This window comes from Mauremys reevesii, linkage group 5, assembly GCF_016161935.1.
Source record: "Mauremys reevesii isolate NIE-2019 linkage group 5, ASM1616193v1, whole genome shotgun sequence".
NCBI lineage: Eukaryota > Metazoa > Chordata > Testudines > Geoemydidae > Mauremys > Mauremys reevesii.
In genome coordinates this window covers 52063965-52078814 of record NC_052627.1, presented here as the reverse complement: position 1 = coordinate 52078814, position 14850 = coordinate 52063965, and the positions used below count along the sequence as shown (strand labels likewise).

The following is a 14850-nucleotide window of genomic DNA, read 5'->3' as shown; positions in this document are numbered from 1 at the left end:
ATACATTTAATGCATGCTACATTATTATTCTTTATCTTTTTATTCTAAATTATACAAAATACAAATGTAAAATCCTACTACTACAACACATCTTGGCAGTTCTAAAGTTTTTGTATTAATTTTTGTTGCTTTGTTTAACGCTTCCCCCTATTATTTAGTTTATTCTTCTTTGCTTAAGGAAGAAATGTTTTAGGGAAGGACTTAGAGGACAGAGGTGAGAGCCTGGGCAAGGACCTTGTGTCTGCTTCTGAATTTACATTGGTGTAAATCATTGAATTAAATATAGCTGCAACAACATAACACTATTGTGAGATCAGAATCAAGCCTCTTGTATTTTGTCTGACTTGTAAACATTTCTAATATATTTTATGCTATATACTCATATTTTACAATAACATATGGTTATGAATTTCCAATACATGCCACATATTTAAGTTTCTTAAAGTACCAATTTTATAACTTTTAAAACAGAGGTTTAGTGGTGAAATGCAGTTTGGCCTAAGAGCATAGTTTCTCCCAACACTGGAGTGCACTGGCGGGGCTTTTCTGTGTTGCCAGGACTGTTAGGAATTCTTGAAGCGATGTGAGTATAAATTAAAATTGGACAAGGTCTGCTTTAACTTATACCATCCTACTAGTCACCTTGTGGCAGCTTGCACTATTTTTTAATTGGACTGAGGTGTTGTTGGTTTGAGAACAGAGCAGTGGGCAAGGATTTTTTCTAACTCTGCAGGAGGGCCAGGACAGGTGCTCCTGTTCTGTGTGTCTCCTGTGTGCAGGTGGGAAGTTTTTCTTTTGCAGATATTAGGAAATGATCTTCCAAAGATTCGGGAGATCCTGGAGACACACTCTAGGAGTGGGTTCCCACTTACAATTAGATTCTTGTTGAATTGCTTAATTGGCTGAGCTGCAGACCTGCCCTTTCAATGATGAAACCGGAATTGTCATAGCAGATCAGACCAGTGGTCCCTCTAATCCAATATGCTGTTCATGAGTGTGGCCACTTCCAGATACATCTTTAGAGGAAGGTGCAAGGAAGCCCATAGCAGACAACTCTGGAATAACCTATTTACAGGGAGAGATTCTTCTTAGCCCCTTAAATTAGTAGTTGGCTTATGCCCTAAAACAAGAGGATTTATACACCTAAACTTTTTAATTTGTCTAATGTAATTGTGGCTGTTCTCATTATCCATATAAATGTAAAATTTTTCTAATCCTAGTAAGTTCTTGGCCTTGATATCTTTTGACGGTGAGCTCCACGGGTTAACTATGTGTTATGTGAAAAATTATTTTGTTTTATCATGCTTAAAATGTTGTCTTTCAATTTAGTTAAATATACTCTCGTTTGTGTATTATGAGAAGGGGTAAATGGAAGTTCCTAACTTTCGTTCTCTGTATTGTTAATTATTTTGCATATGTCCATCCTGTCTCCTTTGACAAATAATGTTTCCTCTCTTGGCTTCCCAGAAAAAGACACTTGCAAAAACACATTGTGAAATGCATTCTCCATCATAAATAATGTACATGAAATCATTTATACCACTAGATTTGTAAAATGTATTTTACAACAAATTAATGTAATGAAAAAATACTGTTGCCCCTCTGGTGTCTTGTGGGTCAGTTCCACACTGGATAAGAAATCAGTAACTTAGATGACACATCTGGATATTTTCTTAGTGCAGCTTGTGTATTTTGCACTATATATGCCATACTTGAAGAGAGGCAGCCTGAATATTGTTTGCCCATCTCATCTTTCAGGGATCTTCACAAAACCCCCATGCCACACTCCTAGGGAGTACCTCTGCCTCAAAAATAGACTCAAGTTAGAGAGAATATGGCAGGGAGGAAACTGCTTTGCAGCATCACAAAACTAACAATCCAAACATTTATTCAAAGATTTTATACTGCTTACACACACAAAAAGAATTTACAAGATGATGTGTAATATCCCAATCAGGTGACCCCACCATAACTATATTGTAACAAATATTTCAGCATAAATAGAAACTGCTATCACTCACAATGTTCATAATTCAATAGCTTACATGTTAATAAACGTAAATAGTCCATATCTTCCATTTTCCCAATGTGGGGTCTAAACAGGAAGAAGGTGGCTTCTACACAATATTGCCTTTTCAAGCTGATGCCCCACTACTCTAGTGCTGCTAACTGTTGAGATTTTTTATTGTGAACCTATATTTGGAGTTTTTCTTAATGCCTCAGCTACAGGATTCATGTGAAAGTGAGAATCTCAGGTTTCATTTAAAACAAAACAAAAAACTTATGAGCCTGAATGGTTGCAAAGAAACTATTATAAGCATGAAATCTAAAGAGGCTCCAAGGCCAGAAGGCAAGTGAAAAGAATCCAAAAAGTATTTTTTTAAATCTCATGAGGTTTTTTGGGGCCTAACTCATGATTTTTGAATGCTTGAAGTTGGCAATACTGTCACTTATTGGCCAATATTGGAGCTTCTTAGAAACACTTGATCAATAGACCTCCATGAATAACTGAGGGCTGCCACTGGCATATGGGTCCCACAATAAGAGGTGCGAGTTGGACATCCTGTCATCAAGGAAGTTTCATAAAAATTAGGAGACAGCCCACTTTCGGTACCTAAAATGCTGGATTTGCAAGGAGGTCCACACTTTTATAGCAAGACTTGGGGATGATCCTTATGCAGCTGCCTGCATGGGTGTTGCAGGCCTCAGCTAGGCTTTGGAATGATATGGGACCATTGGGGTCTGTGTAAGGGCTAGTGAAGCTTGGAATGGGTTAGATTGATTGGGATTTGAGCCAGGGCCGCCCAGAGGGGGGGGCAAGTGGGGCAATTTGCCCCAGGCCCAGCAGGGGCCCCCATGAGAGTTTTTCGGGGGCCCTGGAGCGGGGCCCTTCACTCGCTCCGGGGGCCCCAGAAAATTCTCGCGGGGCCCGGGCCCCCGGAGCTTCTTCGCTCCCGGTCGTCGCTGGCGGGGGGGTCCTTCCTCTCCGGGATAGAAGGACCCCCCACGCCGCCGAATTACCGCCGAAGCGGGACCCGCGCCGGAGTGCGGCTGGGTCTTCGGCGGTAATTCGGCAGCGGGGGGCTCCTTCCGTTCTGGGACCCACCGCCAAAGTGCCCCGAAGACCCGTGGTGGGGGCTGCACTTTGGCGGCGGGTCCCGCTTTGGCAGTAATTCGGCGGAGGGGGGTCCCCGCTGTGGGTCTTTGGGGCACTTTGGTGGCGGGTCCCGGAACGGAAGGACCCCCCCGCCGCCGACTTACCGCTGAAGCGGGGCCCCCTGCTGCCGAAGACCCCGGGCCCCCAGAATCCTCTGGGCGGCCCTGATTTGAGCACTGAAAGGGAGAAAGATTAGTGACAATTCGGCATGGTGTTGCTTTCCCCTTTCACTGTTTCCAGAACAGGCGAACCAATATATCCTCAGGTTGTCTTTTGGGGATATATTGTTTGAAATTTAAAAGGTTTTAATACAGTTTGGCCAACTGGCTGCAAATGTTAACATCTGTCTCTGGCTTCACTGACATGCTATTTGCAATAGAGAACGTATATTTAAAGTTTTACTTCAGAAATTATTCTTGAGAACTATTCACCTAGAATCTTCTACCGTACAAAAATATGCAGAAATAATATAGTTCTCATTGGCAGGTACCTCTTTAGAAGTGGAAACATGGAACACCCTGGTGATAAATTGTTTAACACTACTGTAGAAGTTTGGCCTGCTGCTGTAAGTGTCTCATTTCCCACTGCAATACCCAATACTACTCATTTTATGAATGAAGGTTGGAAAAAATATATTTTATGAAACCTGGTTGGGACTTTTACTCTCTTGTTTTGTTACAGGAAACAGAATTATTAAAAGATGCAGTAGGCCGTGGAGACAAAGTTAACTACCAAACAACCAAAGATGGATATTTAAAGATAGGTAAACTACTTATTATCATTTCAAAGACTGAAACAGTTTGCTTGTATATACACACTATTTAAAAAAACCAAAACCCTATACACTTGAAAACTCCATTAGTTCTATAAGACACTCCGAATGTCAAAGTCAACTAGTAATCGAAGAATACATTTTGAACTTCTGCATGTTGCAGTATGTGGTTTGGTTACTTAGAATTCAGTATGGCAGAGTAATGAAAACAGACTTTAGTAAAGGGGATAGTGAAGGTTTTAAATTAAAGAAAAAGCCCAATCATTTCAAGCTCTTCAGTAGGATAATTGACTGTGACTTGAGTTTTGCAGCTTGAGCTAATTGATTTTAACATCAACTTGTGGTTCAGCCAGCAACAAAGGTGAATGTTTTGTCAGAATATGCTATTTTTAAAAAGAGCTTGTACATCTTAACATGATAATCTATTAAACAGTATTTTCTGTTAGTAATACACTGATGTACTGTCAACATCACAAACTCGTAGGACACCAAAAGAATGTTTTCAATAATGTTCAGAGGCTGCCTAACTTCACACAAAACATCTATGAGAGGGAGGATGACCTTTGTAATCTTTATCCGAATGGTTAGAGTACTGGGATGCGTAAGATCCCCTGATTCAAGTCCCTCCTCAGCCTGATGAGGAGAAAGGATGTGAACAAGGATCTGCCACCTCTCAGGTGAGTATCCTAACCACTGGGCTAAAAGTTATAAGGGAAGTCTTCCTCCTCTGGACATTGTGTGTGGAATTAAGTGGGCTTTGAGCACACATACAGATTGGGCCCCGCCGGCAAGATAGGTGTCTACCCACCTATCTTCCCCTGGTCTGAGGATCTCTCTGGGGTTTAGGCAGGAGATTGGTGTGCAGGCACTTAGAGGCAGCAGTGTTCCTGCCCAGAGGGGGGAACATTTAATGCAAAAAATTAGGTTCAGAGTGATCTTAGGCACCTACAGGATTAGGCAGCAGCCAAATGGGCTAAACAGATTAGGCAGCAGCTAAACAGTGGCCCCTAAAAATGGGACTTGGCATCTAAATCTCCGTCTTAGGTGCCTCAGTACTCTTGTGAATCTGGGCCTTAGGTAATATTTATTACAGACATTAAAACTGTCTGTGCTAAGTCCACTAGAAATATGCATTTCATTATAGCTCATACTTGTGCTGATTGGTTTTGTTTATACATAGGTACATTTGATAATGGAATAGCAGAAGGCATCATCAGTCCATCAGTAGGAAAAATACAGGCTATTCGTTTATCTATCCATTCTGATTCTCCTGTGTGGGCATTACTGAGTGAGGTAAGCATATTAATAGGTCTATTGTTAAAAGCAGTTTCAGCTCCCATTCCTGCTCCTGAATCCACCTGCCAATATTTATGGCTTTATGATCCCCTTTTGCTAACTTTCGGAAAAAAAATTGTGAAAGGGCCATGCAGATGGGAGGGGGGAACTATATAGGTAAAAAATGAAACTGCACAAGAAGTACTGAAAACGGACAAAGGGACTGATTCTCCAACCTTGTCTATACTGAGTAGCACTTACCTGAGTAATCCTCTTTACTTCAATGAGAAAAAGCCTATCAGTAAATACTACTTGGAGTAAGTAAGGCTAGTAGAATTTGGACCATGATGTACACCAATCATGGAGAAAATTGTTTACTTTTATTCTTTTCTAGCTCAGGTGTTGTTTGTAGTAAGAGTAGGCAAACCTCTTCAGCCAATAGTGTAATTTTATAACTGCTTGTGTCTGACTGTTTATAGACTCAATAGCCACATCTCATGGGGGGAAAAAAAATCAAAGGATTTCACAGAAAGAATCTGGAGGAAATCCATCACTATATCTGAAAGGGGAAAATAGATAACTTTTATTCTAACATTTGATATGATTTTTGTAAATTTATCAAATATTTTATTCCCCCACACTTTTTCCCCCCCAGATATTGATCAAGACTTCCTGAAAATACAAAACTCCAGAAAAGTCACACTTTTGATGAAGTCTTTCCTTAAGGATTGCTGTGAAAACCAGGCCACCTAGTGGTAGCAACAAATGGTCTGCTGGGAAAAAAAAAAACCCTTGTGTACTATTACTACTTAATACTGTGTATTAAAAAGGGGGAGAACCTAAAACTCAAGGACTTGAATATTTAAAAAACAAATCTATAAAATGTTCCTGGTAGACCCTTTATAAAAACATAAATGCTTTATTCATTTGAATACATAGACATATCACAGGGAGTGAGCACTACACTACTGTAAAATTAAAACAACATAGTCATTGTTAAAGACAAGATGTTCTAGGACCTCCCTCAGGGAACATAACATCAAAGTCCTTATTCCAAATTTAGTCTCATGAGAAATAGGGACATTTAGGAGAAACATTTTTTTACTTCCATTGAAATATATTGATAGAGCATTTTGGAGAAGTGGAGCAGAGTGGGAAAACAATCAATATTTTGATATATTACATAGGACAATCCACCCTAACTAGGGACAGTTTATCAATACAAAGAGTGCACTGAAGTTTTATGATAATTTGAGGGTGCTTTCTGTTAACTAATATTTCAACCTTGGAAGCCCATTTAGGATGGGGTATGGTTAGTACCTATTAAATAGAAAGCCCCTTCAAATTATCATGTAAATAAATATTAATCTTAAACAGTTTTTCTTCAGTGAAATATACACCACACTATACAATTGTACGCTGAATTAATTGTAAATAATAATTTATTTCCTGAATTGTATGTGCTGATGCTTAAATCCTAGTCACAAAGAGGCACAACTTAGTATAAATTTTAAAATACAAATGTAAACAGGAGACACTCCATTTAAAATGAATATAATAAGGATTCGATAGTACACAGTCAGGTCTGGTGTTAGTGTCAGACTTCATACACATACCTCTTTAGCAGGTAAGTATGTATACTGTGTCTCACACAGTCATTGCACATACTACCAAAAAAATAACTACTTTACACCAGTTTTGCAGTAGTGTAACTCCATTGACATCGCTGTAGGCCCACGTTTCTAAACAAAATAATAAATTTAGAGCAAGATAAGTTCATTTAAAATCCATTTTCTTTACATTGTTTGAAACAGATCAGCAGTTCATGGTCTTTTAAAAAAAATCTTGTTTTAATATTAGAGTATTGTTGATAATGTGTCGTATTAAGTAAATAACATTCTGATGTTTACACTTGTGTCATTTAACCTTAAGCAGGGAGCAGTACAGAACTAAGGGGGAAGGATTGTTCCTAGCTTGCAAGGAGCATGTGCTCTTGCCATGCCATTCCTTAGGACATTGCAGCTTGCTCACCTGGCGCACCCATGCAGTAATATAAGCTGGGGTGGGTCCATACATCTGCCTCTTCCTCACCCCTTTTTAGGCAATTTCCAGTGAGGTCCCAATCTTGCAAATACGAACACACATGAGAAACTTTAGTTGCATGAATAGTCAGGGATTTACATGCATGTTTGCAAGACTGGGCCCTCAGTGTGGAGCCTTGTGATCTGCAGAGTCTGCAGGCCAAACCTGCTCCCCGTTCTATGGTGCAATGGGTCACTCTGCTTGGTGGGAAGATGCAGAGGAAACTGTGAGGGGAACTTACCCTCACCCATGTCTAATAAGTGAAGTATGATTAAAAGAAGTGAGATTAATATAGATTAAAAGAACTCTTCTGTTTAGGCAATGAAGATGTAGGTATATACTATACAATGTTCAGTATAGTACAGCATACTACCATTCTCATTAGAAACATTTAATGGGCCAAATGTTGCAGCCTTCAGAAGGCTGCAAAGCAGTGGTTTCCCCAGGAATTGAAATTAGGGAGGGTGTTTGAATTTGCGGGGGTGGCGGTGGGGTGGTCAGGGCCAAGGAGGGGTGAGACTGAGGGTGAAGGTGGGCTGTATGGCACCATAGTAAAAACTGAAAAATGTTTCATGACCATTTTATGTTTTAAAATCACACAAATTAAAGTTGGCTACTCAAGCCTTCTATGAAGCACTACATCTACATCCTTCTTGGTTTCTTGTTATAATTTTGTACAACTGTTAATGAACTTCTTAAATGCAATATGTTCATCTTTGGTGGCTTCTATTCAATTCTATTCAACGATGAAAAAGAATGCTCAACTGTAGCTGTTGTGACTGGGAGTAGCAAGAGAATTCTTACTTCTTTCATCCCAGGAAACAGCACAAAGATCGGGTCAAGCCACTAGTGATGATAAAAAAAAAATTGAAGTAAAATCTTCATTCGTTGTATGATAATCCACTCTGTGTTCAAATTCTCTATTCTGTCCTGGTCACATGGCAGCCCCATTGCTGGTAGTGCCTCACTCCACTCAACTGTCAGTGTTTTATAGGACAGGCAGCTGTAAAAGCTACGTAGAGGTTGAGTAGAATCTAGAAGTCACTGTTGTAGATTTTTAAGAATTAAGTCTGTGTACTTTTTCAGTTGTCTTAACAAACACTTCTTGTCCTCTTCACTTAAGGATTCAATATAAATGCCTTCATTAGTCAACTTCTGGACTGAAGTCTTTGCTTCTTACAGTACTTTTTCAATGGATAGCTCTCTGTTTGATCTAAATGTAGCTTCTATTGCTGGACAAAGATCTACTACTGTTGTAGCAGATGCCTGGGTGGCATTGTTTAATGACCCACGTGGTTTCAACAGTAGACTTACGAGAGAGAGAATGGCAATAGTCTTCTCTGAATGTAGTAGCAAAAGTAATTCACCAGCCTCGCTATTTAGATTCATCCCATCTTGGTAGATACTTTCCAAAGCCAGTAATAATGGCTGAAGGAATTTTAAAACAACCACCAAGGATTGCTCATGAGAAAGCCAGAGTGTTTTCCCAGGTTGGACTAATTTGAACTTCAGTCCCAGTGTATTTTCCAAGATATTCAGTCTTTTTGGACTCTTGCTGAAAAAAGAATATAATGAAGACATATTTATAGCTTTTTAAATGTCTTTTGAAGATTCTGCAGCTCGTACTAGTGCTAGTTGGAGTAGATGGCCTATGCAATGTGTATAGGAGAGACTGGGGTTATACTTTTCTCTGAGAAAAGCTTGTACTCCACCATGTCTTCCAGAGAAGTTTGCAGCTCCATCAAATGCACAAGCAGCCATCTGTTTGGGGTCTAATTGACAAGCATTTAACTCTAAGATGTGGGTTGTCACAGATGCAGCCGATGTGTCTTCTGTAACTTGAACATCTAGAAATGCATCTACTGGCCTACCACTGACATCAAGATAACATACACAATGACTTAATATTTGATGCCCATTTGCTTCAGTGCATGTATGCACATTTTTTGAATGTGGTGAGAGAGTTCTTAACTTTTTCAATTGCTGAGTCTTTCACTGTTGCTCCACATGTGATCCATGCTTCTAGCCAGGCAGTTGAGTTTCTTGCAGAAAGATAGTGAGCATTTGCTGGTCTTGTTCAGAACCAGAGTTCAGATTCAGGATGAACAAATGACAATGCACTTAACATTGGCCTCCAGTTTATAGTGTGTGGTATCTCTTGCTTAAATAGAAAGTATGATGCCACAGCCATGTTTGTTTGCATGAACTGTGTTGTGTCTCCAGCATTCTTAACAGCCTCATTAAATACTTCTAAAAGTGGCTTTGAAAGTGGGCTTATAAGGCTTTCTGCATGTTGATGCACTACAAAGGCCTGGTGTTCTGCTGCCTTTTCGCATAGTTTGTCAGCATTGGCTTTGCTGATCGGTCTGACAAACCAAGCTCCTCCACTTTTACCAATTATAACCAATTGGAAAGCTTTCCTTCTTCGCAAGAGGTGCACCAGTAGCCATCTTTTGTAACTTCAATAAATGGAAACACTTTGACCAACAAACATCGGGAACTGCCTTTAGGTTTTGGAGACACTGTTTCTTCAGTAGGTAGTTGTATTTGTGCTTCGGACTGGTCGGATGTAGATACACCACTTGAACCATCAGATGACATGTTGATATATTCTTGGTTCTTGATGTGTTCTTCACTTCGGTTAGTTTTTGAGGCCTTTGAGGGGAAAAATTGTTGTACTGTTTGTCTTTTCATTTTCATTTTGACCTGCAACATATAAAAGAGATATGAATAAAGTAAATGTTTTGTTAGGATAATGCAAATTTAACACAAGAATAATGCAAAATCCACCAAAACACATAACAGGTCTAGATTTCTAAAAAAAATATAATTTTTTTTTAAATTTAAATTGACTTTTGAAAAGTAAGCCATCATGGGATAAGAGGGAAGTCCTCTCATAGATCAGTTACTGGTTAAAAGATGGGAAACAAAGGGTAGGAATAAATTATCAATTTTCAGAAGGGAGAAAGAAACAGTGGTATCCCTGAGGGGTTGGTACTGGGACCATTACTGTTCAACATATTCATAAATGATCTGGAAAAATGGGTAAACAGTGAGGTGGCCAAATTTGCAGATGATACAAAATTACTCACGATAGTTAAATCCAAAGCAGATTGCAAAGAGTTAAAGGGATCTCACAAAACTGGGGGCTACATGCATCCGACGAAGTGGGTATTCACCCACGGAAGCTCATGCTCCAAAACGTCTGTTAGTCTATAAGGTGCCACAGGACTCTTTGCTGCTTTTACAGATCCAGACTAACACTGTTACCCCTCTGATACTTCACAAAACTGGGTGACTGGGCAACAAAATGGTAGATGAAATTCAATGTTGATAAATGTAAAGTAATGCACATTGGAAAACAATCTCAACTATACATACAAAATGATGGGATCTAAATTAGCTGTTAACACTCAAGAAAGAGATCTTAGAGTCATTGTGGATGGTTCTCTGAAAATATCCACTCAATGTGCGACAGCAGTCAACAAAGCAAACAGAATGTTGGGAGTCATTAAGAAAGGGATAGATAATAAGACAGGAAATATTGCCTCTATAGAAATCCATGGTACGTGCACACCTTGAATACTGTGTGCAGATCTGGTCACCCCATCCCAAAAAAGATATATTGGAATTGGAAAAGGTACAGAGATGGACAACTAAAATGATTAGGGGTATGAAACAGGAGGAGCGATTAAAATGACTGGGAATTTTCAGTTTAGTGAAGAGATGACAGAGGTCTATAAAATGTTGACTGAAGTGAATAAGGAAATGTTATTTAATCCCTCACATAACACAAGTACTAGTAGTCACCCAATGAAATTAATAGGCAGCAGGTTTTTAAAAAACCAAAAGGAAGTACTTCTTCACACAACAAAGTCAACCCGTGGAACTCTTTGCCAGGGGATGCTGTGAAGACCAAAACTATAACAGGATTAAAAAAAGAACTAGGTAAATTCCTGGCGAATAGGTCCATCAGTGGCTATTAGCCAGGATGGGGAGGGACGCAACAGCATGCTGTGAGTGGCCCTAGCCTGTTTTGCGAGAAGCTGGGAATGGGCAACAGGGGATGGATCACCTGATCTGTTCATTCTCTCTGAAGCACCTGGCCTTGACCACTGTCGGAAGACAGGATACTGGGCTATATGGACCATTGGTCTGACCCAGTATGGCCATTCTTATGTAAAAATTAATTATAATAATAAAAGTTTAGTACAGAAACTCCCCAACATAATGACCTCTCAAGATAGCAACGATGTGAGATAACAACCTTGGCAAATAATGCATTTTAAAAATCTTGGCCTACTAGGAAACATTTATATAAGTTTCCATTCCCAGTCACAAATCTAGCATTCTGGAGCAAAGTCACTAAAATATAGTCCAACAAACAAATGCTTATTTAATGGGCCCCTCACTTTTCCCTCCACCGCCCCCACTCACCGGTGTTGTCCTTGGTCAATGGAGACTCAGAGTTCAGAGGTGCTTTCACGTGAGTTTACCTCTCAGGTGGGGGGCAAGAAGGCACCTTGCTTGTTCCTCCAGCTGCTCACTATTCGCTCTGGCCACTGTTGTTCATTGTGCCACTGTTCACTCCATCACTCTGTTGCCAATGGCCCTGTGCCATCACCTTCTGCTGCCACTGTGACCTCTGCAAGTTGGTCTCTTGAGGTTCCACCCAGCTCTCAGTGGGGGAACCTCGCTGCTAGTGCAGACTAGGCTGTCTCTTCCACAGAAACACTGTCCCACAGCAAGTCTAAGCACTTAAACCTGATTATCAGTCATTTCAGCTGCTGTGGTCACTTAACAAAACAAAAGACTATCTATGGAGTCGAATCAGCTCTGTCTTTAAACAGTGGAGAGGGGCAGGTCAAATAGTACTTGTGACTCAGACAGACCATCAAGAAAAACACCTGTCCCCACCCTCTCTCTTGATGCTCTCAATCAGCACAGTTATACTGCCCTTTACTCATACAATAAGAGCAACAATATTTCATTCCCCTCACCCGCATTCAAGTGATTTGTAACCCAACCCCAGGCAAAATCTATCACTTGGGCAACACAGCTCTGTTTGCTGGATACCTAGGTAGATTAGGTGTGAATGTAAATACAATCCGGTCCTGAAGCCTTTCCCCCCAGCTCATCACTAGCTGTCAGGGAGAGCTCATTTAGACTTTGCTTACAAATCTTAATTTTAAATTATTAGGTTGGCCAACATCACCAAAATGAATGCACTGACACTGTCATAAAAAACAACAGCTGTAAAGTTCATACTTTCCAAATCTATTATACTTTTTCAGATACATGTATTTTATTATACACTTTATATGTTTTTAAAGTGTGTATTGTTTCAATTTCAATTCAAATTTCCAAACAGTCACTAAATTGGCATGTAACTAGTTCAAAAAACTGGGAGGGGGGAATTCAGAGGGGAGTATAGGGAAATCACTGCCTCAAAGGTACTGGAACTAGGATAGTTCACCCTGTGTTACAGAAGTCCAAGCTGCACAGAATTCACACCCTTCTTCACCTGAAACACGGTAGCATCTCCCAGGAAAAAGACACTTCCATGGGTACCTGCATTCCAGAAAGACAAAGAAACATGTGATCCAGGCCCAAACTTTTCATTTTTCTGTTCACTGACCTTTAGAAACCCCAGTCAATGTGAAAATGTTTAAACCAAGCTTCTTTTCTGAGACTTCAGTTCCAACGGGCACTGTTGTTTTTGGTATTCTCTGTTAAAATGACACTGGGTCCCAGGATCGTTATGTACATCTGCAGGTTTTCTGTCAGAATCCTGCAATGCTGAACCTGAGTTTTTAATTGACTGCAGTTTCTGTAGTGTGAATCACATGGTTATAGTGGGGCCAGCTCCTCCTCCCATTGAAATAAAGGGCAGAACTGATGTAAGTGGGAGAAGCATCCCCTCCCAGAACCTTTTCTCAATTAAGTGCCTGATCTAACAAGGTGCTGAGTGCATCCGGCAAGGTGCTAAACACTCTCACTTGCCACTGGCTTCAGTGGAATCCAGCCACATCTTAGATGCCCCCCTGAACTTGGTGCAGGGCGTGGCACTAAGCTGTAAACCACTGAAAAGAGACCTAGAATGATAGTGCCTTGCAGTTTAAGCTAGTAGAACTTTTTTGCTACTTAAAGAACTTTTTTTTTCCTTCAAATAAACTGCCCTTAAACTTTGAAGGAAAATGTCAAAGTTCACAGTGCTTTGATCAATCTGAATTCTTCAGGGGTAACTAACTGCACTGCTACAGATATCAGTTTCCTTCCATGCAGTCAGCCTTCTCTCTAGTCTAATCTGCCTATTTATGTTCCTCATCAGTGTGATATCCACTTTGAGGAAGAACAGGTGCATTATAAATATTAAATTAGTGTAAGTATTGCTTATAAATAGTGTCTATTATGGGCCAAATTTTGTTCCTAGTCTCACACCTCCCCCCCCGCAGTGAGCTGTGTGTGGCCAGAGAGGTCTGCCTATACAAAACTTATTGCAGAATCGGAGCCCTACTCACCCTGGTGTAAAGCCAAACTAACTGGATCACTGGAGTTACTCTGGATTTTCATTAGGGTAATTGAGAACAGAGTTTCATACTCTAAATTTTCTGATACCTAAAAGGTTGTTGTAACAGTAAACTTGAGGCTGTGTTGTGAAGTGCAGGAGATAAAACCCACAGAATTCTAGCCGGTTAGTGTTTGGTGTCAGCAGGCCTGATTCTGCTCTCTGTTACAGTGGTGTAAGTCCAGAGTAACTTCATTGAAATAAACAGCTACTCTGGATTTAAACCAGCCTAAATGGGATCAGAAATCTGGCTGAGTAGTCAAAATTTCCTATTGTAGCTTCACATTATGAATTTTACATTAAAGCTAATAGTGGAAGCTACAAACCTGCAACTCCAGGGAATTAACTCCATGGTTTTGCCCCTCCATACCAAGAGTTTAGCTCAAAAGGAGAGGAGGCTATTGACCATGCAGGACATTCATGCTAACCCTTCAAACTGTGACTTAAACCTGTGAGTTGCATTTCAAACCAGAGCACTGAACCAAGAGAACTTAAATAAGAAATTTCTGGGGATAGTGACATGGCTATTGTAGAATCCCCTTGTGGGCTCATTAAGAACTGGCAATGGCACCACCTAAACATTTGTCAGCAAGTGCCAGGGAATCTCAACAGAGCTGGCTGATACTTGAAAGAAGTGGAAAAAGAGGATAAGGAACATTAGAACATGTGAGGCCTCATAGAGAACAAAAGTATTCTTTGTATTATGTGTTTATTATACAAATACATATTGTAAACACAAAGCATGAAGGAAAGATTGTAAATGCCAGTTACAAAAATAAAACATAGAAGGGCAAAATGTCAGATTCCAAAGCAGAGCACTGAGCTCTTTCAGTAAGAAATACTATTTTAGTACAAGCACTATATTGCCTTATGGGGTTTTTAAAAAAATTCTCCAACACACAGGCTACCTCAGACTCATTCTACACATATTATTAATTAGTTTAAAAGATATGGAAACAATTTCAGACAAATATTTACATACTAATAATGCTTGTT

General features: G+C 40.0%; 1 protein-coding gene across 11 annotated transcripts in view; it reads left to right on the top strand.

The window, feature by feature from the left end:
• MGAT4D (MGAT4 family member D) overlaps nucleotides 1-14850 on the top strand; it is a 137667-nt gene that overhangs the window by 122104 nt on the left and 713 nt on the right. For 10 of the 11 annotated variants that reach the window (XM_039541154.1, XM_039541152.1, XM_039541162.1 and 7 more), the window contains 3 exons: nucleotides 3644-3722; nucleotides 3839-3920; nucleotides 5110-5222. In XM_039541154.1, the coding sequence (XP_039397088.1) occupies nucleotides 3644-3722; nucleotides 3839-3920; nucleotides 5110-5222 (274 nt within the window). Of the gene's footprint in view, nucleotides 1-3643; nucleotides 3723-3838; nucleotides 3921-5109; nucleotides 5223-5859; nucleotides 5983-14850 lie in introns of those variants that run through there. The other variant, XM_039541153.1, reaches the window with a different exon arrangement.